The sequence below is a fragment of the Ctenopharyngodon idella genome, chromosome 22 (assembly GCF_019924925.1).
Source record: "Ctenopharyngodon idella isolate HZGC_01 chromosome 22, HZGC01, whole genome shotgun sequence".
NCBI classification, from domain to species: Eukaryota; Metazoa; Chordata; class Actinopteri; order Cypriniformes; family Xenocyprididae; genus Ctenopharyngodon; species Ctenopharyngodon idella.
In genome coordinates this window covers 25840528-25867780 of record NC_067241.1, presented here as the reverse complement: position 1 = coordinate 25867780, position 27253 = coordinate 25840528, and the positions used below count along the sequence as shown (strand labels likewise).

At 38.9% G+C, this 27253-nt stretch overlaps 1 protein-coding gene across 1 annotated transcript in view; it reads left to right on the top strand.

Moving 5' to 3' along the window:
- The window catches only part of cntn3a.2 (contactin 3a, tandem duplicate 2), a 105244-nt gene that overhangs the window by 10974 nt on the left and 67017 nt on the right, over positions 1–27253 (top strand). Inside the window, exons 2-4 of the mRNA XM_051880688.1 lie at positions 11036–11172; positions 15320–15449; positions 26649–26824. Coding sequence (XP_051736648.1) covers positions 11118–11172; positions 15320–15449; positions 26649–26824 — 361 coding nt within the window. The 5' untranslated portion in view covers positions 11036–11117. The remainder of the gene's footprint in view (positions 1–11035; positions 11173–15319; positions 15450–26648; positions 26825–27253) is intronic.

The window sequence follows — 27253 nt, the reverse complement described above, 5'->3', positions numbered from 1 at the left end:
TAAATGGACTGTCTGTCTGAGTGTGTTGCTTATCAGAATGCTTCCTTTTGCCTTAATGTCTTTGAAATTTCAGTTTTCTGAAGCACTTGAGGGCATCGTAATACAGTTTGTTACAACTGCTATTGACAGAATATTGTCCTCAGGAGAAAAGAATACTTACAAGTCAATTTACGGCTACACTTGAACATTTTTCCATTACATTTGACATCTCACCAACATCTGCTGCACGGGTTTGACGGTTGCAGTTTGGTAAAGGTCTGGACGCATATACATGTTTTTGTATTGACCCTGATTATGTTGATCGAGGAACAAAGAAACATAATCAAAGGATCAGTAATGGAGTGGAGATGGCACTTTGAAACAGTCTTCGCTTCAGAGGGTTCGAACATTAAGCATCATTGATGCGGTTTTACATCTTCAGGGTGTTTTATTTTGAGGGATGTTGAATTGTTTGTATAAAAGGCATTAAATTAGGCTGGAAATAACAGAGCCCCTAATTACACAGCGCACACTTTCATTAATGGAAAAGAACTAGACGGTTCAGTGTGATGAGAAGGTCTCACAGGCTCACTGCCGTTGAGGATTTCGCTTCAAGTCTGCTTAGCAAGACAGAACATGACATGCAGTGTTCTTCGCACAAAATCCAGAGTATTTAAATCCCATTTTACACACTTACTCCTGCTAAAACCAGCCTAAAACTTGAAAGATGAGGAGAATCCTTCCTGAGGCGCCATGCTCTGACAACTACACGAGATGGCAATAATTATCATTCTTGGAGTGCCCTTATAAGTCTTCAGTGGCCTGGATATTACTCGGCTTTGTGCAAGTGTGTGTGTTTTGTGCGTCAGTGAATTGTGTGAACCGCTCCTCTGAAGTGTATTATGAGAAATTGACGTTGAGCATCTTAAAGCAGTGGTTCTTAACTGGTTGGCCACATCCCAAAAATGGGTCACAGGTCTGTTCTGATCAAATTCTGCGGTATGTGGGCGCAAATTAATCTGCCATTTCGTTGAAACTCGTCAAATAAGGCAGATATGCCAACATGGACAGATTGTGTGACTTGCTCTTATCCTTGAAAACCATGAACAAAACTATACAAGGTTAAAAAAATATGACCAGCACAACATTAAATATGCAGTGCAGCTAGGATAAACATGACTTGGTGCCATCCAGAACACTGAATGATTTGATTCTGTGAAACCATCAAAATTGAGGAAATTTAGATAGTTACCAAAAAGTAACCATAATGAATTCTATGGATGCTTGTTTCTGCCACCGATTAAAATGTAACGAAGGTAACTGCGACTTTTGATTTCAAAATTCTGACTTTTTTTTCCTCACTGTGCGTTCACACCGCCGCCGTCGAGAGCATCAAAATTCACCTTTGCTGCCCTGCCAACAACGCTGTACTGTGCATTCAAAACGCCGCCGACGGGAGGGTCAAAGTAAATGACAAGTTGTGGCAACCAATCGGAATCCTCTAAAGCGAGGACCTCTACATTCTGATTGGTTGCCGCTGAACCGCGTCATAGCTCATTACCATAAAGTTGACCTGACTTCAACTCTCCTCGACGCTCTCACCATCCAAGACGCGCCGTTCTCGCCGGAGCTCGCCGGTAGCTCGCCGCCGGCTCACATTGAAAATGAATGACTTCCTGTCACTTTGACGCTCTCGCTGGTGGCGGTGTGAACGCACGGTCACAATTGCGAGTTTATGTCTCAAAATGTTGACTTTTTTTCTCACAATTGTGAGTTATAAAGTCCGAATTGCGAGATAAAAATGTGCAATTCTGAGAAATAGTTGCAATTCTGAGAAATGAAGTCAGTATTGCAAGATATGAACTTGCAACTCTGAGAAATGGTCACAATTCTGACTTTTTTTTTCTCACAATTGCGGGTAATAAAGTCTGTATTGCGAGATACAAACTCGCAATTCTGAGAAATAGTTGCAATTCTGACTTTTTGTCTGAATTGCGAGTTTATATCTCACAATACTGATTTTTGATCAGAATTGCAAGATATAGTCACAACTGCAAGAAAAAAGTCAGAATGTGAGATATAAACTCGCAATTGCGAGTTACAGAGAAATAAACTCACAATTCTGACTTTTCTCGCTATTCTAAAATTATTTCTCAGAATTGCGAGTTTGCGCAATTCAGACAAAAAAAAAGTCAGAATTGTGAGATAAAAAGCTGCAATTACCTTTTGTATTATTTTTTTTTTTTTCAGTGGCGGGAACAAGCTTCCATAGGATAATCCTGTTCAGTTTAAAAATGTAAATGCTAAATGTAAAATGTATATGAACATTTAATATTTCATTCATATTAATTATATGTATAGTCAGTAAGATTTTTTTTTTTTTTTTCAAAAGAAATTAATAGTTCTATTCAGCAAGGAGACATTAAATTGATCGAAAGGGACAATTAAGATTTCTACATTGTTAGAAAAAAACGATCTAAAATTATATATTGCAGTCTCTCTGTTCTCACATCAACAGCACTATCTCCTTCCTTTTCTCTTGTTTTCTCTGTCTTTGGCTCTATAAATTGATTTAAAATGTTGCTTGGCAGATTGACATTGTAGAAATAATCGACTGAACACCATCCAAACCCCATAACTCACTGGCTGTTGTGAATAGTGTGTCATTTTTACAAAACAAGCACACCCTTCTGACCATCGTACTTGTAATGTGTACATCCTCTGACTCAATCAGAAGGTGATGGCCAATTGGCTTAGGTGAGGACATTACCATACAACTGGACTGAGTCTTCAGACTTTTTAACATTTTCGTGATTGATTAAATGGTTTTAAACACTTAAATAGAGTTCAGTAGATTGTACTTTTATTGATAACTGAAGGCATGAAGCCTGTTTCACACTTTTGTGCCTGTCACTGCATGCTTAACTTCTTTTAGCTTCTCTAACACCTTTTTAGGTGGGTGAGAAGTTGCTTCATAAAAAAGTAGTTGCTTTTAGTTGTTTCATGATAGCCTACATTAGCAAAAGATTGTTTTGGTTTAAAAACAACATTTCGGGTCTTAGAATTTGATAGGCTAAGCGAAATTCGCAATTTAGCTTCAGAAATGCAGTGGTTGATTTTGGTGTGGCTTTGTTTGAAACTGTTTTCATTGGAGGAGCAGACATAGTAACTGACCATATTTTGTCTGAAATGTAAATTAATCAATATTAACCTCTTAATTCATTAAACTTGTTGATCACACTCGCAGTCATGCTTTATAGGCTACGTCGCTCACACTGTCAGTGTTTGGGACTGACAACCATTTACTCTCAAAATGTCCCTTTCACACAGCAGCTTATAAAAGAAGCTCGAATGCTGTCTGTATAAATGGGCAACCTTATGCTGGGTGCACACCACAAGATAATCGGGCTGATTTTGGGCCGATTTCTCCCCTTCCGACAATCCTAGTAATGTCCCAATTATCTTGATGGTTCTACAGATTATCTTATCAGATTTTCTTGTGATGTGAGGTGTGTTAAGAGTGACTGAATATTTATGATCAGAAATCCTGATGTTTGGGGGAACTTCGAGGACAAAAGCGCGTATGCTCTGGAGATTATCACGTGAAACGAAGCAATATCCAATCAGAAAGTGAGCTGACAGAAGACAGCATAACAAACGCACTCATGGTACAGCACAAAGTTAAATGGATTTGGACAGCAGAGATGGAGGATCAGTTTGTCACAGTTTTGTGGCAACAGCACCTGTAAAACATAGCAAAATCATTCCAAACATTATCATCGCAATTTCTCCCTATCGTCCGCCGTGTTTATTCTGAAGTCTCGAGAGATTTTGCAAGGTTTCCTCGTGTTCACAGTCGGGACTCTGGTTGAAAATCTGTTCGTGTGTGGTGTGCTGTCTTTGTCACATCACGGCACACCACACACTATAGGAGCAAAATGGTTAAATCTAAGATTTTTTGTCCTCATGTTTGTGGTCTCTCACATTTTGAAAATCTTAAAAGATTTTAAAAATCTTTTAGTGTGTACCCAGCATAAGTCATGTTCGTATTTGAGTCTCATGCTAGCATGAATATCACCAGTAACCAAAGTAAAAGTAAATATTAAAGATAGTGGCATCTATAAACGTAAAATTGTTATCAAAATTGGCTAGGGCCGCAACAACTAATCGATAAAATCGATAAGTATCGATAATGAAAATCATCGACAATGAATGTCATTATCGATTAGTCGCGTCTACCCACCGTGCACAGAAAACTTCCGCCAGTCGCATCAAATTACAGCACTGAATAACGCATTTCTGTGGATAACATGCATCTAAAAGTAGTGGAGGAAACAGTGTGAACTGCTGCGGGAAAGGTACATGATCCAAGCTGCCCAAAACATGAGAATTATTTATTTTAAGTGTCAAGCTAATGCATTAGCGTAATGTTTGACATGGCTTGCCCTGTCAGGTGCTTTGACAGATGCGTGTGCTGTTTAATGTGTGATTAGTTTCCTAAAGTGCAAAACTTTAATTTTACGGTTATATCCTTATCTGCAAGTGTTACAAATTTACGCAAGTATTTCCACTTTGCATGATGGCTCAGAATGAGCACCGGCGCACGCATGCACGCCAAACAGAAGGGACGCAGAAAGGGAGGCAATTAATATTCAGCGCAAAAATATTAATTTTGATGATATATCATCTGTTGTCGGACGTTAAAGTTTAAAAGTAAACATGTAATTCAAGTATTTTATGAGAGTGGTAACTGTAGGGATAACATCTTACTGTGTCCAGAGTTCCTGCAGAACATTCCTCTTATCTGTTAACACTGATTATTTTTCTTTATTATCTTTATTATTGTCTTAATTTTTAATGTAAGTATTTAAACTGTTTTGCTTTATAGCTCTTTTGCACATAGCATAGATGTATTCACTATGTTTTCATTGCATTTAGTTGGCACATTTGTTTGAAGGACAGCATTGTCCTTTTTTTAAATAATTTAAAAAGGAAATTGAGCTTTTTTTTAATCCGATTAATCGAAGACATAATCGGCCAACTAATCGATTATCAAAATAATCATTAGTTGCAGCCCTAAAATTGGCACAGTGTGAGTTCATCCGTCAAGTCTTAAAGGGGTTGTGAAATGCACCATTGAAGTAGACGTTGAAAATACTTTTTTTCCAGTCAGGTTATAATCAATAAACATGGCAATAATTGTCACAGAGCTGCTTTATAGCTGAATTGAACTCATTTCATAATTGATGTACTTAACACAGTTATCGAACCGAAATGAATCAACACTGATCTGATTTCAACTGAATGTTTACTATTGTCTTTTTAGAGCTGCTTTATATCAGAATTGAAGTCTGTTTGCATCATTAAATCGTTATTTTTCCTGTTTATCACTGTAAAGCTGCTTTGAAACAATTGGTATAATTGTATAAAGCGCTATATAAATATAGGTGTCTTGACTTGATGTGAAACCTATGAATTGTAGTGTATTTTCAATGTGTTTTATTTTTTTCTTTTTGTTGTACATCTGTTCAGCAAAGTGTTTTACATATTTTGATATACAAGTGCCATGTTTATTGATTTAATCTGACTGGCAAAAAAAAAAAAAAAAGTATTTTCAACATGCCTACTTCAGTGGTGAAACTGTTTGCAGCAATATTTTTTTATAAAATCTGTGGAGCTTTCTGCAGATTTTTGATGATATAGAGATTCCTTAAAATTGTCAAAATCTACTTTAGTTACTCCAATAGATTATTTACATAAAATGTAATCTATCCGATCAATAGAGCTGGGCAACTTGCTTGCAAAATGTAATACATTATATATTACTAGTTACTGTCATTTGAAAGTAATTAGTTACATTACAATATTACTGTCTCTGACTTGTAATGCGTTACACTACTTTTGCGTTACTTTCACCAAAATAACCACAAAAGTATGACAGGATAAAATGTTAAAATGTAGTTTATTGTTGGTGTTGGTGCCTAAATACTTGACAAATGCGTTCACAACCATGCAACTATGTTATTGAATTTTAATACATAAAGTAATACTGTCAGGTTGTGTAGCAGGAAGACGAAGACAAACAGGTCAATATCAAAATACACCAAGTTTAATGAATACAATCTAAACAGGCAGACAGGCAGGAACAACACAACTTAGTATAACGGTGATCGGACAAAGAACACAAATTGGAACTGATATACACAAAGGGAGGTTAACTAATGACGTGCAGCTGTGATGGTGGTTAGTGTCCATGGTGATAGATGAGTGGCGGGAACATGGAAGCACGTGTGACGACAGAACCAAAACAAACAGGGTGACTGAGGGTGACTGTGACAAATACATCCTTTACATTCAACTTTTGGCCCTCAACAATAGAATAATAAATAATAACTATTTCAGTCAAAAATAATTCCAGTTGTCCTTGTGTTCTCTGGTATACTTTCCTGAAATCGTATTTAAGACGTGTTTAAAGTTGTTTTGTGTACACAGAAGCCCCTGCTATGTTTCCATTAAATTATATTTAAAACAATTTAAAAACTGAAAATTACAAAAAGTAATATATGTTTCACATTCTTTCTGGGAAAAGAAAGCATCACTACAACTTTAGTCATCAGTGTTATAGCATTCAAGTAGGAAATAAAGAAACCGCATAATCAAATGTAACACTAAAACAGCGTACTCACATTAATTAAATATACATTTTCATAAGATTCATAATAAACTAAAGTTAGAAAAGTTATTCAGTCAAGAGCAGTGAGCGATTTTCTCAGTTTCTTTTGTTGTTCGGCAGACAGCAGCAGGTTTACTGTATTAGGCTCACTTTAAGACCTAATTCACGGATCCTATTGGCACGCATCCGAAATATTTCCCAACTGTTAAATTTAAGACATAACTCACTGTTTACATAAATACTCGTCAAGACAGACATTTTGACATAACTGTCTGTGTGTGTATTTAACCGTTCGAGTATAATAAGGCGCGAAAGAGAACTGAAGGGATCACGCGCTGTCAGAGGGACGGCTTGTGCGCGCACATCCGGCAGATAGCGCGAGACGCGATTAAAGAAAGCAAAAGCCGAATCCCGGGCATTTTGGGCGATTTAGAAATCCCGGCCAGACACATTTTTTTTTAGGTCCAAAAAGAGGACATGTCCGGGAAAAAGAGGACGTATGGTCAGCCTACTCAAAACACCCAACCGCATCAGTAACGCCCCGGGTTACTTCACTGTAACCCTGTTACCTGAAAAGTCGTGAACGAGAAGCTGCGCTTAATTCAGCGCTATGGGAACATCTTTAGTCGTGACCAGCTGTGAATATATGTGTAAAACAACGTCAATGAAATTGACCTATATTTATAGCCTGCGTGACGTCATCAGAATGCGCCGATGCAAGGCTATAATTAGATGAACCGCAGGTGCGTCTGCAGATATTTTGTCTGAAGAGCAGTCCTGGGACATCCCAGTGCGGCAATGAAGCGCAGCTTCTCGTTCCCGCCTTTTCAGGGAACAGGGTTACAGTGAAGTAACCCGGGGCGTTCCCTTTCAAAGGCTACACTCGAGCTGCGCTTAATTCAGCGCTATGGGAACGAGAATACTCACGCCGCCGCACTGTGTGTCCGGACCCCCAGGCTGTGAAGTGTGTCACAAGCGCAGAGAGTCTCAGACACTAGCTTGTGATGTTGACTCAAGGACGCAAGATGAACATCCAAACTATAAAACTTTATGAATGTGTGCGGAGAGGACCAACCTGCCGCATCACAAACATTTTGTAAGGGGGCGCCCCCTAAGCTCTAGAAGAGGCAACCCCCCTGGTGGAATGAACCCTGATGCCTGTTGGTGAAGTATGACCACGTGCCTCATAGGCAAGGGCAATAGCATCTCTCACCCAAAGCAACATAGTCTGTTTTGTGGCGGCCGCAGCTCTGTTACGACCGCCGTGACAAACAAACAGGTGCTGTGACTTATGCCACTGGCTAGTGCAGTGGACGTAGGTCTGAAGAGGACGGACTGGACACAGTCTGTGAAGTCTCTCCTGCTCCGGTGTAGTGAACGACGGAGGGCAGAAAGCTTCGAGAGTGACCGGATGCAAGTTCGAGAAAGGAACCATAGGCAGATAGTCAGGATGAGGATGCAAAATAGCTTTCACCATTCCTGGGGCAAAGTCTAAGCAGGATGGCACAATGGACAAAGCCTGCAAGTCCCCAATTCTCTTTAGAGAAGTTATAGCCATTAGGAAAACCGTTTTCAGAGTTAACAGCTTGTCAGAAACTGACTCTGACGGTTCAGCCAGGCCCTCTAGGACTATTGCTAGGTCCCATGAAGGGATCCTGGTTCTAGAAGGAAGCTTAAGCTGCTCCTCGAACGAAGCGAGAAAGCGAAGCGAAAGAGCGGCCACATAAACCCTGAGAGTGGCGGGGCATGTGCCTGTTCATAATTTTCCTTGCAGAAATCCAGAACTGTAGTAATCTGCCAGTTAACCGGATCTGCGTTGTGTGCAATACACCATCTGTCAAAGACACCCCATTTGTTGGTATAACTTTATCTAGTGAAGGTAGCCCTAGCATTTAAAATGGTCTCAATAACATCAGGTGAAAGCCCTGTGTCCCTCAGTTGGTTCCCCTCAGGGGCCAAACATGAAGGTTTCCACATCTTCGGCAGGGGATGAAATATTGTCGACCTGTACCTGAGACAGAAGGTCCCTCCTCTTCGTTATCGCCAATGGCAAGTCGTCGAGGAGAGATTTTATCTCCGAAAACCATATTCCATTCAGCCAACGCGGCGCAATCAGTAAGAGGCAAGTCTCTTGTTGGCGAACTTTGGCTAGAACTCCTGGGAGCATAGAAACCGGAGGAAACGCATACAGGCGCATTCTGGGCCACATATGCGCATCACATCCAGACCCAGGGGAAGCTGGGTGACTCAGAAAGAAGTAGAGTGGACATTGGGCTGCCTGTTGGGGGGCGAAGAGGTCCATCTGTTTCATAAAATCTTTACCAGACTTGTTTCACTACCTCGGGTGGAGTTTCTACTCCCCCGTCGGTATGCTCTGTCTGGACGGTAGATCTGCTCCCACATTGAGATATCTTGGGATATAAATCGCCCTGAGGGACAGGAACAAGTTCCGAAGCACTCAGCGTGTGCCCTTGCCCTTATTTGCCGTGGGGAATTGCTTGGACAAAATCTACCGGCTCTGAGCCACAACTGAAACGGTCTCATATGCAAAAGGCCCATAGGAATCACAGAGGACGCTGACGCCATGAGACCTAACATTTCTTGATACTGCAAAACAGTGCAATCTTGGCCTTGTGCCCACATCATGGCCGAATCCCATATGACCCCTAAATATGTCGTTCTCTGGGTAGGACAGAGAACACTTTTCTTCTCGTTAGTCTCAACCCTAGAGATACTAGGTGAGCTAGTACGACATCTGTGTTGTAACGCCATCTCTTGTGACTGTGCTAGTATTAGCCACTCGTCTATGTAATTAAAAATGCAAATGCCCTGGAGTCACAATGGAGCCCGTGCTGCATCCATGCATTTTGTGTATGTGCGGGGTGATAGGGCTAGGCCGAATGGAAGAACCCGATATTGGTAAGCTTCGCCCCCGAAAGCAAACCTCAGGAACCTCCTGTGTTGTGGCAATATTTCTATGTGAAAATATGCGTCATTGAGATGGATGGTGACGAACCAATCGTGATGTTGGATTGTAACACGATCATCTTTACGGTTAACATCTTGAACTTGAGAGCTTTGACTCAATGTTTTAAGCCTCGAAGATCTAAGATTGGATGCAGCCCCTTGTCCTTTTTGGGAACTAAAAAGTATCTGCTGTAGTAACCTGACTCTCTCTCTAGAGGGGAAACATGCTCTATGGCCCCTTTCTCCAGAAGAGATTGCAGCTCTTGTGACAGTAAAGTCGCTTGCCCCGGCTTCACGGTAGTGGAGACCACGCCGCTGAATTGCGGAGGGCGATGAATAAATTGGATTCTGTATCCTTTTTCTACTGTCTTTAGAACCCACGCAGAAATCCCTGGCAGTAGTTTCCACGCTGCCAAGTTCTCTGAAATAGGCACTAATTTTGATACTTCCCTTTGAGGGGATGTTAGATGTTCCGCATCCTGGTGTGTTACAGGAATCAACGGAACACCTAACATTTCACTGAAAACCGCTGCCCCCTGAAGCACCAGAGGTGGTGGGGAAGGAGGGTTTATGTGAAGATATTGAGAAGGGGCAGGTGTTAGATATTATGAGGCTGCTGAGCTTGACGAGCTGGTCCCCAGTTTTTACGAGGGGAAGCGCAACTCGCCACAGTAGTCAGCCTGGTCCACCTGCAACACTGCCATAGTGTGCAGAGCAGAACCAGTCTGACACACTGATCGAAACGCCTTCCCACCAGTATGGATGTTATAATGCATAGCTTGGTGGGGAGTGCTGTCTCTTTAAGTAACTATGAGCTCCAGAGAAGAGATAGCTTGCAAGCCTCTCTTCGAACTGGAGCATCATCGTATAATCACACGCCCTTGCACCCACGATAGTCGAATAAGTTGACATTGAGGGCACAAAGGCACACGAAAAATAAGGTGGTTTTCTTTTTTTTTTAACTCGTTTTATTGATTATAATCTGACTGGCAAAAAAAAAGAAAGTATTCTCAACTACTTCAGTGGTGAAACTATTTTCAGCAATATTTTTGTGGAGCTTTCTGCAGATTCTTAATGATATAGAGATTCCTTAAAATTGTCAAAATCTACTTTAGTTACTTCAATAGATTATTTACATAAAATGTAATCTATCCGATCAATATCAGTTTGCATGATGGAAAGAGTATTTGTTCTGAGTGCAGGAGATCTTCTCACTTGTGATCTTTTAAGCCACATTAGCTGCATTAGTGCTGTAATTTTTGCCCTATAATGTGTATTGTAAGCACACAGCAGCCACCGCTCATTACCTCATGGCTTTCTTTTGCATAAAAAACACATTTTTGGAGTTAATTGAGAAAAATGGACTGTACTATAATAAAGTATTTCTAATTTGTCTCATAATCTGGTCCTCAACAGGTCAGGTGTTTTTCTCTCTGGAGAGCAGCCGTTCATCCACGGCGCACTGGATTCAAGTAACACTCGCCCCTGGCAGCTGAAGATGACGTTACTATGGAAACAGTTTTTGCTGCTATCAATCATGGAGTATCTTGCAGGTAAAATGAATTGGTAATTCCTTCCCTGTGTGGCTCTTGTGGCGTATTCACAACTGTGTCTCTATCAACTTTAACATAATCATTTTATAGGTAGACTATAGCGATGTATTGAAGCTCCTCAAAGAAAGCTTTACGGCCACAGACCACTGCATCCGATGTTCTCCTCTAGTTCACAGAAGCATTATGTATGTGGTCACCATGTCTGTTCATTTATTGTTTTGGTGTGAACCCACAGCAGACAGGAACAAATGTGTTGTTGCTATCAGCCCATATCTTGATTATGAGCGGAAGACAGTAATAGACCCTGACGCACAGAATCAGGCTTACAGGAACAGGACGTGTTTTGGATGTGGTGGAAGAGCTTTCAATTAAGCTGTGCAGTCACTTTGAAAATGAATTGCGTTGTGTCATAGAAGGTTTTGGAGGCTTCGATACAATATGTCACAATTTATGGCTCCACTCCCTACAGATGTGGGAGGGGAAATTATTTCTCTGAATATGAAATCGCTGGAAATTTTCAGACTTATATATACCAAATCATTCTTAGAGTTTAAGCTCTTAACGGGATAGTTCACCTAAAGATAAATAATTCTGTCATCATTTACTCACCCTACTCATGTCATTCCAAATCTATGATTTTCTTTCTTCTGTGAAACACAAATGAAGTTATTTTGAATAATTGTACTGGTCGCTCTTTTCCCCACTGGGTCTTTTAAGCTTCAACAGGGTGTTAAAGCACCAGAAAAGTGGTCTGTACAACATGTGTGCTGTATTATAAGTCTTCTAAAGACATACGATAGCTTTGTGTGAGGAACAGATTGAAATTTGAGTCATTCTTCACCTCCTGTGAGATGTTAATGGCTGTGACGGGATCATTGAGTCTGTGAGTTGAACTCGAGAACCAATTTGATTTATGAATGAATCATTCAGAATGGTTTTGCGAACTGAATCAACTGATTCTTTGAAAAGATCCAAATTAAAAATGATCTAATCATCTAAGTCATATTGAATCCATAAGTTATCCTTTGTTAACTATAACTGTGGTAATTCCAAGTACTTACACTTTATGTATGGCTGAATTTCACCGGTTGCCATTTTTCAACATCAGAAGTTTTCAAAACAACTCCACACACCTAATTGCGGAGACATTAAAAATGATGTTAATATGCAAAACTGTTACCCGAACACAGCAAATACTTTTATTAATAAATCAGTGTGTAATAATTTATTAAACACACATCACATTCAGTTAGTTTTTGCTTTATTTCTACAAAATAAACATTTACAAATGTATGTAAATCTTATATAAATCTTAAACACTAAATATGCTCTTTTCCACTGTATGTTCTTTTGCAATGTTAATTCTGTTCTTTTTTTAATATTAAACCCTTTAAATGTTAAATGATACCCATCCTTAATCAATACATCGGTAACATACAATAAGGTTTATTAGTTAACATTAGTTAACTACATTAGTTAACATGAACTAATAATGAACTGCACTTATACAACATTTATTAATCTTTGTTAATGTTAATTTCAGCATTTACTAATACATTATTAAAATCTTGTTAACATTAGTTAATGCACTGTGAACTAATATGAACAAACAATGAACAACTGTATTTTCAATTAACTAATGTTAACGAAGATTAGTAAATACAGTAACAAATGTATTGCTCATGGTTAGTTCATGTTAGTTAGTACATTAACTAATGTTTAACTAATGAACCTTCTTGTAAAGTGTTACCAATACATCATATCATCACATTCGGCCTGCTCCTTACGCAAACTTTTGTATTATTGTAATATAGCTCAAAATTTGGACTGCTTTTGTGGTCCTTTTATGTCCTTTTTGAAGCTTGACAGCTCCAATCCACAATTTTTGTAATTGCATGGACCAGTAACCAACACATTCTTCAAAATTTCTAGCTTTCTATTCCATTGTCAAATGACAAAATAATTCTTTAAAAGCAAAATAAAACTGAATGGAGACATTCAGATTAGCTGTTCATTTCAGTTAAGTTGAGGAGAGGATAAGAAACAGAAAGACACTGTATTGTTATGTATAACTTTACTGTGCATAATGTAAATGTCATTTGAGAGCGCCTTAGTTCTAATTTCTAAACAAATATGACACTTAAATGTGAGGATTTCTGTGATTTTGCCGCTTTGAAACCATCTTAAGTAGAAATTGAGTGATGTGAGCGTAGCAGTTGATTAGAATCCACACACCTGGTGTGATCTCACACATATGGTCTCTCTTTCTGCACTCTGTGTATGTGCATTGCTGTAAGAGTTCTGTCATTGCAGAATATATTCCCTCAAATTTTTTTAAAAAGACTTGAAGTCACCATGAAATCAAAAATGACGTTTCTTAATTTTTTTACAGAATGTTGCATTGTTTATTATAAACGATTTATCTGCGCACATCTTTTTTATTATTATTATTGATACGCCCATGTAATCTTTCATCAAAAACATTAACCTCCACTTCTCCTCGAAACTGCATCTGTTCTGTTTCATGACGTATGTCTCGGCGGAGGTGGGACTATATTAGAGATGTCTCGGATGTCTATGTCTCGGCGGAGGTGGGACTATATTAGAGATGTGCGGATCAGCTCAAACATCACAAGTATCTGCTGTTAAAAATAAACCATCCACCCGCCACCCACCTGAACCTATGATTTTCTCTGATTTAGATATCCGCACCCGATCGTCACATTACAATTATTCTAATTCTCAATTTATATTGTCACTGTTTCTGTCACTGCAACTTCCAGAACACACACAAGAAATAAAATACGTTCCGCCCAATCAAATGATGGATATAGGCTTTATTAGTTTATTGTCATGTACATACATCGCTTCACAGCCGTTACATATCACACTGGTAACCACGGTCCTGGTTAACTATTTCACCAAAACGCTCCCACATTTGTTTTGTTTCAGTTATCCTTTTTAAATTTATCTTGGATCTGTTTTGCCTCTATATTGCTGCTTAAACAACTGGACCCCAGTCTGCAAATCAGTGCCTCTAAACACGTTAATATTTCCATCATTATGTTGGAAAACACTCTAATCAGAATAATTTCTGTTTAGCTTTTGTATGTTTTTTTTTAGTAAAATGACCACTGGGAGGTGCTCTAGGCATATGTTTATCTTGATTGGTTTTTCCTGAAAGTGTTGTCTGCCTTCATTTAGTTAGCAACACCCAACTTCCTACAATCCAATCACTTCCCGAGGACGAAATCAAGTCCCGCCCTGTATTATTTTTTTAATTCGGATATACATCACAATAAGGAAGAAAAGACTATCGCAACTTTCATTTCATGCTGACTTTAAAGGGATAGTTCCCCTAACTAGGGCTGCCCGATTTATCGCACGATATGAAAAATAACATTGAATTTAAATGCGATTATCGCTTAAACTTGATTCTTAGTGCGATTATGAAATCGCAGAGGCTGCGATTTTTTTTTTTTTTATGCGCAGTTTGTCAGTGAAGTATGGCTCCAAATGCTAATCCATCTGAAAGCACTGGGAGTTTGAGTCGCTTATAATGTGCATTTGAAAAAGCAACACGCATCAAACATCTTTCCAGGGGCTCATTACAAGGGCTCATGAATAAAAAAAAAAATGGAGTACACAGATAAATCCTGCAATATCCTAAATATAAACAGATAACACAGATAAACCCTGCAATATTCTGAAAAAAAAAAAAAGAATTGTCAATTTTGAATTTATGTTGACTTATAGCGACTTATATTCCCCCATCAGTCATTGGTCAGACAAATTAACAGACATTCGTCCCACCATCTAACCCCACCAACAAACTCACACCACTGGTTGAGCCAGTGTCAATGTCAATGGCTGCTGGGGTTACTCAAGCAAACAGATCAATGTTTTGAAAGCATCACAGAGCCACAGTGTTTACATCTTTCAAAGGAATAAACCTACAGTATGGCTTACATATAATTGTCTCTCCTTATTAAAGGGATTGCCTGTATTGTACTGTTTATTTTTGGGTGAACTATTCCATTAAGATGAGATAGGAAAAAGTATTTTAACATCGAAAAACTGACACACTTCAGCTTAAACTGTGCATTAAGATACAAATATAAAATTGTACTCTGTTGTTTGCTCTCAGAGTGTCTGGATTATAAGTCTTTTAATGGCCCGAAATGGCGAATGGAGCCCAGTGACCTGACAGTGGGCTCACTGGAGGAAGAGGCTACACTGACCTGTGATGCAAAGGGCATTCCTCCCCCTCAGTACAGGTATGGGCCTGTTTGTTTTTCTTGCTCTTTAACTCTGTTCCTTTGCTTTCTAACACCTTCATATTCCATGTTGCCAATGATTCCATGCTCTAATAAACATAAAGCTACATCTTCAAATTTAGGGCCAGATTTACTAAACAGGGCAAATTAGCGTGAGAGCGCAATCCTGTAAAAGCATAGACAGGAGTGGAAAGTTCTGTGTGTGGTTTACTGACAATGCACACATTAAAGTACACGGACGGAGCCGGATCATTTCCATAATGACCAGCGCAATCTACCAAGAGCAGCTTAAATTAGCATCTGATTTAAGACATGCATTTTTGGGGCGTTAAATAATGGCGCAAATACCAGTAAATTGACTAGCGCAAACCTTAGTAAACCACCTTGCGTGATTCATGTAAATACTCTCCTCCAATAAATTTTGCGTCTGAAAGGGAAACTCCTACAAATGCATATGCAATAAGGTCAGCCGCACAAATAACCCTGTCCACGCCTTTTCAGTTCAAATTTTTTCAGTAGTCAGGATTGAGGGTTTGCGCTGGTGCAAACTGTTAGTAAATCTGGCCCATAGTGTGAAATATCCAATTTTATTAGTTGATTAATTTAGTGTCAATACTTGGTTTTTAATGGATAATATTTTTGTAGTTGACTCTTACAATCTTTATGCCCGCCATCTTGGGTGTATTTTCTTAACAGAGCTCATCGCATTATTACATTAGCTTTTCTGTGAAGAAATAACAAAGAAGCTGCTTTAAAATTTGGCCAAATTAAAGTAACTGAACGGAAAAATAAATGCTGCCTACCATTTGGAGCGGTCTTTGCACCTAGATCATGCCCATAACACCTTAATGCTGCCTACAGCTCACTTAGTTTAGGAACATTTTTCATCCTCTCAGTAATTTAAATGATTCTGCAACACCAATCATGCATGATGTTATGTTTATTCATGCAGCACTGTATGATATTATTAGAATTTAATGACCAAGATGTACAGAATTCACAATTTTCACTCCCTCGCAATGGTGAGAGTTGCCCGTGACAACAAAATGATCTTTCATTTTGGTATGTCTTAACAGTCCATTAATTTTTGCTGTATGTTCAGATTAGATATATGCTGGGGAGCAGCGTGTCACTTTTTGACATCTGCATTATCTGATGGCAATGGTTAGTCAGGAGTGCGCCTGTAATTTAATGGATTATGGATTTCACATCTCCAGGCTGTACCTCATAGTGTCATCCTGGGCTCCATATCAACAGAAGAGCCATAAAACTGCAATATTTACACCGGCTTCATGCTGGCAGGGCTCAGTGAATGCATTGACACATGCACATCAATTAAACATGTGGCACATGTTGTGTGCCATGCGTCATTCAACTTATATGATCTCTTGAATGCAACATGTACATCTTTTATTCAAAAGTGTATTTTGAATACTTGCTTGAAACAAGCTTCCTGTTCGCAGTCTGTTTCTTAAAATCTGAAAATAGCTGATCAAAAATGCTCTTCTCCCTGGTCAACAATGACTGAGATTTTGAGTTTGCAGGTTACTGTGCTGTGCTGTCACTAGTAGGCATTCCTGTCTCTTCCTAATCCTAACCAGACAAGATGTGATAAGATTACAGCAACAAGCAAATCACAGCCAATCAGAAGAGTGTGGGTAGAGCTCTCTCTGCAAGTACACTGCTGTCTCGCACTCCCAACAAAATGGAAAAGAACATAATCAACTTAATATTTTTTTTAAACAGTATTCAAAATACAAATGCAGTGACTGATACAATTTGTCCTTTAATTTTCTTTAAGGGGGGGTATCACACACAGTTTCTGCCAATCTCATGTTAATCTTGAGTAGCTATAGAGTAGTATTGCATCCTTCATATCTCCGAAAAGTGTTTAGTTTTATCATATTTATAAAAAATGCATATGCTTTACCAAGTCTTTCCAAAAAAAGCTGAGCTCCTGGAGGCGTGCCTGCCATCACTGCCACGGGCAGAGCTAAAGAGTCACGAGCGCACACAGCTTTTGCGTAGAGACCGCCTGCAAGCTGTGACATCATTATAAATAAAAGGGGAACAAAAACGTTCGTGTTGTTTACATTATATGTGCGCCGATTGCCAACAAAACACAGACATCTGACGCAGCTTTACTCACCTCCCGCAATCTGCAAATCCAGCGCCGAACTGGGAATTGTTTACAAAGCATGCAAAATCCCGGGAACAAACAAACATACCTGTGCAACCGGAAAAACAAACTTCACCCACCGTTGACTTAACGCTGGGTTCTTTGGGAAGCTGAAAAAGGTAATCTTTCCCTCACAACCAAAAAAACACTCCTTTGGTGACAGGAGCTGCGTCTCAGTCAGCTCCATAGCTCCCTAGGTCATGAATTAGTATATCGTGAAAATGAATGTGGCCGACTCCCTGATCAGTGCCCTGACTACTGAATTAGGGAGCTGATTGAGACGCACCCATTGTTGAAAAATCTCTCGGCTTTCGTATCCCGATCGAAGCGTGTTGATGGGCGTGCTCTTGCTCTGGGTGGTGTGTGTGCGCGCTTATCAGGGTGAAGTGCCTATACAAGGAATTCTGCCCTTTATTACGTGATAAATCATACTCGGCCATACTCGAAAAAAAAACGGCGAGACATGTCCACAACCGGAAGTTGTATATTTGGCACAGAAAAACTCTGTCATACGTCCAACTCGTGTTTTGAAACTTTGGCAATGTTTAGCATGAGAATGCAACTCTTTAACAGTGTAAATAAGTCAGAATGCATGAAATAGCATTATACCCCCCCTTTAAATGAATTTTCAAAATCTCTATTGTCGCATTCATTATCTATTGAAGACATGCACGATATATGAACTCAAATTAAATGATTTTAATGATGTCTTATTAACAAAGGCGGAACCAGAAGGTTGTAGTACTTGAGACTCAGACTCGGTCTTGAACTCGGTCTCGAGACCATATTGTAATGGTCTTGGTCTTGTCATGGACTCATGTGCATTTTGACTCGGAAATTGACTCGTACTCGAACATATTAGGAATCAGACTCATTCCCGAGTCCACTCGAGTCCCATTCAAAATATTTCATGATTATTGTATGTTATTATCTCTGTAAATTGATGTTTGGTTGACACGTCCAATGATTGGTGATTTTCTTGTGCGCAACTGCGCATGACTTGAGACTAACGTTAGTGCAAAGGAAGCAGGACTCAGGTAGTAGCGGGAAGTTCGGATGATTTTACTGACTCGGATCTTTGAATCTCGTTCAGCAAAATGAACAAATCTTTTTTCAAGTCATTTCGTTCATTTCAGCAGAATATAATTGAAATGTTACATTTTATATTCCCCAACACATACTACTTGCGCAAACATTTATCACATTTGTAATAAAAAAACTATAGGCCAATACAGCCACGAAAGCCAAATTATGAGTAAAAAATTATTGATTAATTAATTACTTAGCAGGTTTTGAGGCTATGCAGTCTGTTAGTTCACCTCACCTCCAGATCAGAGTCGTTCTTTCTTTTGTCACCTCACATTTATCACGTCTGTTCCCCAGAAAGATTAGATCTCGTGTTTAGAACTCAAAACTATCTGGTCTCGGACTTGACTCGGACTCAACATACTCTGGTCTTCGGTCTTGACTTGGACTTAACATACTCTGGTCTTGACTCGGACTCAACATACTCTGGTCTCGGTCTTGACTTGGACTCAACATACTCTGGTCTCGGTCTTGACTCGGACTCAACATACTCTGAAGTTGGTCTTGACTCGGACTCAACATACTCTGGTCTCGGTCTTGACTCGGACTCAACATACTCTGGTCTCGGTCTTGACTCGGACTCAACATACTCTGGTCTCGGTCTTGACTCGGACTCAACATACTCTGAACTCGGTCTTGACTCGGACTCAACATACTCTGGTCTCGGTCTTGACTCGGACTCAACATACTCTGAACTCAGTCTTAAGTCGGACTCGAATGAGCTGGTCTCGACTACAACACTGGGAGGAACACCTTCAAATGATGATCTTTCAGCACAAGAGGAGGCCTATAGATAAACACATATATATATATATATATATATATATATCCCTCCGACCACAAAGTCTCTTAAATAGAAAGCATCACATAAATAGCGGCATCACGTCCTCACTAGTTAGGACATGGTGTTAATGTTGTTGGTGCTCTGCCTACATTTTGAAAATCTTGTTAGTGCAAAAATATATAATTCTTTCTCAATGAATCAGTTCTCTTACTGCAAAAATGTTTACATAACAAATGACTCAAATGAACAACTCTAGTGAATCAAAAACAAACAGTGCAGTCTTTGTAGTCCGATTCCCATACCAATGAATCTTTGAATAAGTTCTTTTTAAGGCCAGTTCACACTGCACCGACAGATGCCAGCAGACGGCAACAGACACTTTGTCGAGTTTTGTCGGATCAGTGTGTTACCCTTGTCGGATTCTGTTGCTGCTGGCCGGAACTTGTTTTTGCTGATTGAATATGTTGAGTCTGTGTTTGTCGGGTCGTGGAATGTCTGAGAAGTGATGTACTTGTCGTCTGTTGGTTTGGTGTGAATTGGCCTTTAGTGAATCAAATGCATACAGCGATTCCGATTCCCAAACTAATGATCCTACTAAGCCAATTCATTTTTAGTGAATCAAACACATGTAGTTTACAACTAATAGTGAGACTTAAATCAATGAAGTTACTGACTGGGTATTCATTTGACTGTATGTAGTTAAAGAAGCACATTATGCATTTTGTCAATAGTATTTTATAATTGTTAATGAATGATACCACATAGTATTGTTGTGGCCAAATATTGGATTGCATTTGTGTCACCTCTAAAAAACTTTGAAGAGCCAAGGTCTGTGTAAACACATTTTTTAGAAGATGTTTTTTTTGCATTTTTTATATTGAATTGTTTTACTTTTTATGAACTTAAAGTATCTTATTTGGAATTGCATTTCTTTACCAAATGTATTTCCTTTAAAGTACTAAAAGAATTGTTAACGAAACTGTTAATGAACTGGAATGTTTAAAAGGAATCATCAAATTCTTATGATTCACATCCCTAATCTCACAGGAGATGGATCACATGATCTTCACTGTCTTTGCTCCTGTTGGTTACTACTCATTTGCATAAAGTTCTCAACTTTGTTCAATTGCAGCCCAGTGGTCTCAGTCACTCATGTCGCCGGAAAGCAGCAACGTCAGGTCTTTTTGTCGCTGCAGAGTGCTTTATATGACATATACAGCGATTTATTTTGACTTATTTTTTATTAAGAATATCTTTCCGGATGATTTTGGATATCTTAGAGACACAAATATTTAATCTCCATCTAAAGTGGCTGCTGTGCCCACCTCTGTTAAAGAGCAGATTCCATCCCACTGATTGAAAGCGCACAGGTGATGTTTAGCCTTAGTGTCGTGCGTTCCTCACTTTCTTCTAATCATCTTTTTGCTCTTTCTTTTGCTGAGCCGAGTGTCACGCAGAGCGGTGCCTGAGCCTTAACCTGCACACCTCTCTTGATGTGCAAATAGGGCTGAAGCACTTCTGCTCTGGCTCCTTCCTGCTATTGAGCAGGGAAGCTGAGTTGTCAACTCTCTAGAATAAATTGCCCAGCTACAACTGTGAGGTTCATAAAAACTGAAGGTAGATGCACTTTTAAATTACTCTTCCACTATCTCACCGGCCGGTGCTTGAACAGTGCAGCACTTGCTCCCCTAACTGTCAAAATATCATTTTTACCACCCAAGTTCCTGACACCTTGGCAAAAAATATTGACAAAGCAACTCCAAAGAATAAAGATTTGACAAACTTTATCAAATCCCAGTGCTTACTGGCAGCATGAGATATTAACGATGAATTGATTTAATCCATATAAATTCTTCATTGAACTGTGATTTGAAGACCAAAAACATGTTTTTGAAGTGAGTCAGACTGCGGAGTTTAAATGAAGCGGGTTCTAAAAAGATTTGTGCAAACGACAAGGTAATTGGCTGAAAAGATGCATCAAACCCTGAGTTCAAAATATCCCGTCTTTCAAAGTTATATTAGAAATCCCAAACTCCTATCCTGCTGAGGCTTGCATGAGAAATGAGTGTCTTTAATGTATCCTTCCTCAGTGAATACAAATACTGCTAAATGCCACAGTAAAGACCAAATAATTTTTTTAACTTTAAGCATTTAGAACAAAAATCCATTAGGTTTGGTGAATACTAGGGTTAAGTGATATAGCTTACTACAATATATTTCTGTGCTTGGACAATATTCAGTAGGCTATAAATCTGGATTAGAGGAGACATCATTTCAACTAAAAAGCATAAGTATCATTTACAGTTGGAAGTTTTGCAATTTGTCCCTCCACTTATTGAAATAGCTTGCAGTGATAATGTTTCTAATAACAAGGAAGCAATTTCAGTTATTGATCAGAATTTTTGATTAGTGCGTGTGATAATGATTGGGGATCTGGTGCTGGAATATTTTGCTGGGTGCTCCTTGTGGTTCAGTGGTGGTGGGAAGTGTTTCTTTATTTTTGTGGCCACAATATATTCCAGTGAAACTGCTAAAAAAACAAAAAAGGAAAGTTCTGATTTACATCCACTGAACAAAGTTGATTTTATTAGGATGGATTACAACTTGGATTCCAAATTTATATTTAAAGATAAAACAACCAACAAGTGACATTTTTTTAGGGGTTACGCCATGTCCTAACCAGATGCTAGGGGTGGGAATCTTTAGTCACCTCACGATCTGATCCAATTCTGGGAGTCACAATCCGATTCCAAAATGATTTTTGATCTACTTTTTTTTTTAAAATGATCAATTAATTAGTTTACCAACTTGAAAATCTTAAAATCCTTACATTTACATATCATTACATAAGTTATTAGAAGTACTTTTTAAAATAATTACGAATTGAAAAAATTTAATTAAAACAATTGTATGTAAAGAATTTTAAACTAATATAACTCCAAAACATAGAAGCAAGTAGCAAAAAAATTCTCGAATTGGAGAGAGAATCGCGATGCATCAATGGATCGATTTTTTTTTTTTTTTTTTCCTTCCACCCCTACCAGACGCGATGCGATAGATTCCAGTGACAAACAATTTGTCTGTCCACACCAGATGCAGCGCGACTATGAGACTCGATAAAGTCAATCAAAAATCAGAAGAGCGCGTGGGCGGGCTCTCTCGGCAAGCTTCCGGCACTCGCAACGAAATGGATAAAGGTGCGGTCACACTGCACTTTTCGTCCCATTGACTTCCATTCATACACATGCAAATGTGTCAGAACGGAAATGCAAGCTTGTGCGCAAAGTTTCACATTTCGCTGTGTTCAAGCAATGCAAGCTTTTCACGGATTAATTGCTAAGTTTCAAATATTAATTCAAACCTCAGAATCAACTTTGCGCTGCTACCCGTGATTGCGTTCAAATTTGCACATGCATCTTGAAAAGCGGATGTTTAGGAAAGTGCTGCGGCAACTTTTTGTGCCATATAGTGGTTTAGAGGAAAATAAAATCAAAGGCGCCTTTAGCCTTGTTGTACCCTACTAATAGCACACTTGAATAAATTTATTTTTTGTAAGGGTACTATATAGTGATTTTCAAGCTGAATTAGAGTTGGGTCCTCTGTGATTCAAATAATGGAAATCATTGGGTGGCGTCACTTTGAGACACAAAAAAACATATGCAGATAAAACAAATTTAATACCCGCGGCTGCTGATGATACATTGAGGTCTTTAGAAGTGAAACACTCTTTCTTTGCTGAGGCTGTGGATTACAGGTAATCATGCTGTAAATAATGACCAATTCTTGCATAGACTGATCGTTTCACTTCTTAAGACCTCAATGTATTGTCAGAAGCCGGGTATTAAATTTGTTTTGTCTACAAATGTTTGTTTTGGTTTTTTTTGTTTTTTATCTCAAAGTGACGGCACCCATTGACTTCCATTATATGAATCACAGTGGACCATGGTTTCAGCTAAAAATCTTCTTTACTGTTCTACTGAAGGAAAAAAAAAAAGTCACCTACATCTTGGATGGCCTGAGGGTGAGTAAATTAACTGCAAATCTTCATTTTTGGGTGAACTGTCCCTTTAGTTTTTCAAAACTAATCCAATCTAAACACAATCTGAGGTTGCATAATTTTATATCATCAGCATAATCATAATGAATATATTGGTATTATTCAATATATCACTCAGCTCTAGTGTATACAGTTCATAATTTTTTTTTTTTTTTTTTGGTTTTATTTGGAAAATCCAAAAAGTATTGAGACCAGCTGGCCTGCATTGCTGGCCCACAAAGTGTGTGTGTGTGTGTGTGTGTGTGTGTGTGTGTGTGTGTGTGTGTGTGTGTGTGTGTATGTGGAGGCAGAGATTGCTCCCCTGGAACATACGCTGGCCGTCACAGCCAGAGACTGGTCTCCAGAGTGGTCCACAGGTGTTGAAGGTCTCAGCACCATGAGGAGAGCAGAGAGATGAGCAGATGAGCCTGGTGCTTTGGAGCCCATACCAGCAGTCATATCAATGATGCTGCCCCCCCTCATACAAAATTGATATGAACAGCAGGGTCGACTCAAGTTCAACCTTAGCCACACTGGAGAAACAGCACTTTCCAGAAAACCCCTGAGGCGAACGTAACCCCACTTCACACCTCCATTCACTTGATCTCCGTTTTCTCCTGCTATCACATCCTGCACGGATGTGTCACCTATTTGCCGCTGTGTGTCAAGTGCCCTTGATCGGGCCTCACTTGCCTCGCTACTATTTTTACCCAACTGAAAACCACGTATTGACGTCGAACGACTCTTATTTGCTCGTGAAAGGCCTCGCATTAGAAGATGCTGATTATTTGAACAGAGCGGGAAAGCTATTACATTCTGAGATGTCAAGAGCATTTTGTTCTTGGCCCTTACCCTGATCCCTGCTATGTTCCTGACACATACAGCTGCTCTTTGAGATAAACATGGTGAAAAGAAAAGATAATAAATATACATGGGTGAAAGCGTTAAGAAGCTGTGACTGGAACCAATGCATCAAGTCAAGTAATATTCTGTCATATTTGCTCAGTTATGGATGTATGGTTAACCTGTTGTGCCATCCACTAAAGCTGCACTTGACAGTAAATGTGTATTCTTAAGAATAAATTTGTGAATTTCGCAGTGTGGGTGGTGGAAACCAGCTCATGTCCTTCCTTGTCAGTAATTTTCCCTCTAAACTGCGCCTCTTGTTTCTCCCATGAAAAAAAATCAGTGTGGAAGACTCAAAAACGGTTTCCATCTGAATATTAGTTGTTGCTGTTGCTTTGCTTCTTTTTTTTTTTTTTTTTTTTTTTCATTTAGCACTGCCCTCCAGAAGATATAGAAGATACATGTTTCCCAGAAGACAAAAAAGTACAATTTACCTTCATCATCTAATTAAAAAAATGTACACCCCCCAGATCTTAAAGGGTTAGTTCACCCAAAAATGAAAATTCTGCCATTAATTACTCACCCTTGTGTTGTTTTACACCCGTAAGACCTTTGTTCATCTTCAGAACACAAATTAAGATATTTTTCATAAAATCCGATGGCTCTCTATTGATAGCAAGATAATTAACACTTTCAAATGCCCAGAAAGCAACTAAAGACACATTTAAAACAGTTCATGTGACTACAGTGGTTCAACCTTAATGTTATGAAGCAACGAGAATACTTTTTGTGCGCCAAAAAAACAAAATAACGACTTTATTCAACAATATCTAGTGATGGGTGATTTCAAAACACTGCTTCATGAAGCTTCGAAGCTTTACGAATCTTTTGTTTCGAATCAGTGGTTCGGAGCGTGTATCAAACTGCCAAAATCACGTGAATCATTGAAATTCAAAACGTTTCAAAACACTTATGATGTAACGAAGCCTCGTTTACTGAAATCGCGTGACTTTGGCAGTTTGATACACCCTCCGAACCACTGATTCAAAACAAAAGATTCGTAAAGCTTCGAAGCTTCATGAAGCAGTGTTTTGAAATCACCCATCACTAGATATTGTTGAATAAAGTTGTTATTTTGTTTTTTTGGTGCACAAAAAGTATTCTCATCGCTTCATAACATTAAGGTTGAACCACTGTAGTCACATGAACTGTTTTAAATGTGTCTTTAGTAGCTTTCTGGGCATTGAAAGTGTTAATTGTCTTGCTGGCAGTGCAGGTCTCACTGAGCCATCAGATTTTATCAAAAATATCTTAATTTGTGTTCTGAAGATGAATGAAGGTCTTACGGGTGTGGAACGACATAATTAATGACAGAATTTTCATTTTTGGGTGAACTAAACCTTTAATGCATCATGTTGCCTTCTTGAGCATCAGAGAATGCGTCATCTAAATATATTTTTTACAATCCTTATCCAGTAAATCGTGAATACCTGGAAAATGTATGGGGCCTTCAAATATTGTTTTTAGCTTCTTTGCATCCACTGCTCTTGCTAGTGAATTAACACATAGCATTTGGCCCTTTTTCTCTCAGCATCTGTTCCTGGGGTGTGCAGACACATGGGAGCTCAACCCAGCTGACGCCCTGTCAGAGTAAATGACTAGCGAGGCCTCAGGATCCTCAAATGATCTTGCGCCCTTTGAAAATCTGTCCGTATTAGTGGGCTGGCCTCTGAAATGCGTGCTAGTGGTTAGAGCCTCAGGTGGGCTTGGGTCTTAATGATAGGCGTAGATGAGGTGTGAGGAAGTGGAATTGATGATACTCTCCGGCGCTAATCATCACACAATGAAAAGGACAGCAAAAGGAGCTGCGGGAAACCGTTTAACATAAAAAGTCAACACAAATCGCGATTTGCAAATCATTTTACCTCTGTAATATAATGCATTTCCTAGTGTAATATAATGCATTTCCTAGAAACAGGACATTCAATGAGAAAAATGTAGATGGGCTTTACTATACCACAATGCAGCCGGATTTTCATAGGCAGTTCAGGTTTTGAAATATTTCTTTTCTTATTGAAATGAATCAGGAATGAAGTGTAATACCAATCTGATTCAGCTTTGTAATGATACATTGATATTCCACATGACATTTGTACATCCAAAACAAAATCAATTTCAAAGGTTATCGTGAAAAATCACTCAATATCAGCCATTATCATAACACATTGAGCTGTGTGCACTATTATCTGTCTGTTTGTGTGTCTGTAGGTGGTCTCTGAACGGCACATTGATTAATCTCAGTACTGATTCCCGTCGGCGGCTATCCGGGGGGAATTTGGTCATTAGGAGTCTGGACCGGGCCCAGGATGGAGGAATATACCAGTGCACTGCCTTCAACCCAGAGGGAGCAATTCTTAGCAGAAGAGCTAGCCTCCAGTTTGCATGTGAGTCATCGACTGTGCGTTAGCATGCTGTATTAGCACTTCAGCCATTCAATGCAGGGTGACAGGTGTTAAAGTGGATGCTGCCAATATTGGACTAGCTTAAAGAATGAGTAAAATGGGTTATCAACATCTTAATGCAGCTAATGCGTATAGCTCCTACAGGAAAATAAATGATTATGAAGATAAATGATTGTATTGTTATATGTATTATATCTATAGCTCTAGTGCACATATATTTTTGTATGTTTGTATAGACATTATTAACAAAAATACATTATTAACATACGTACAGTATAAACAACTTTAGAAATGTTAAAAATATTGAATTTGTGTTATAAATTGGTTGATTTCTATTGCATTTAATGACTGACAATAACTAAATACGTTCAATACATTTAACTCGTTTAACTAATTTGACTCAAAATAAAA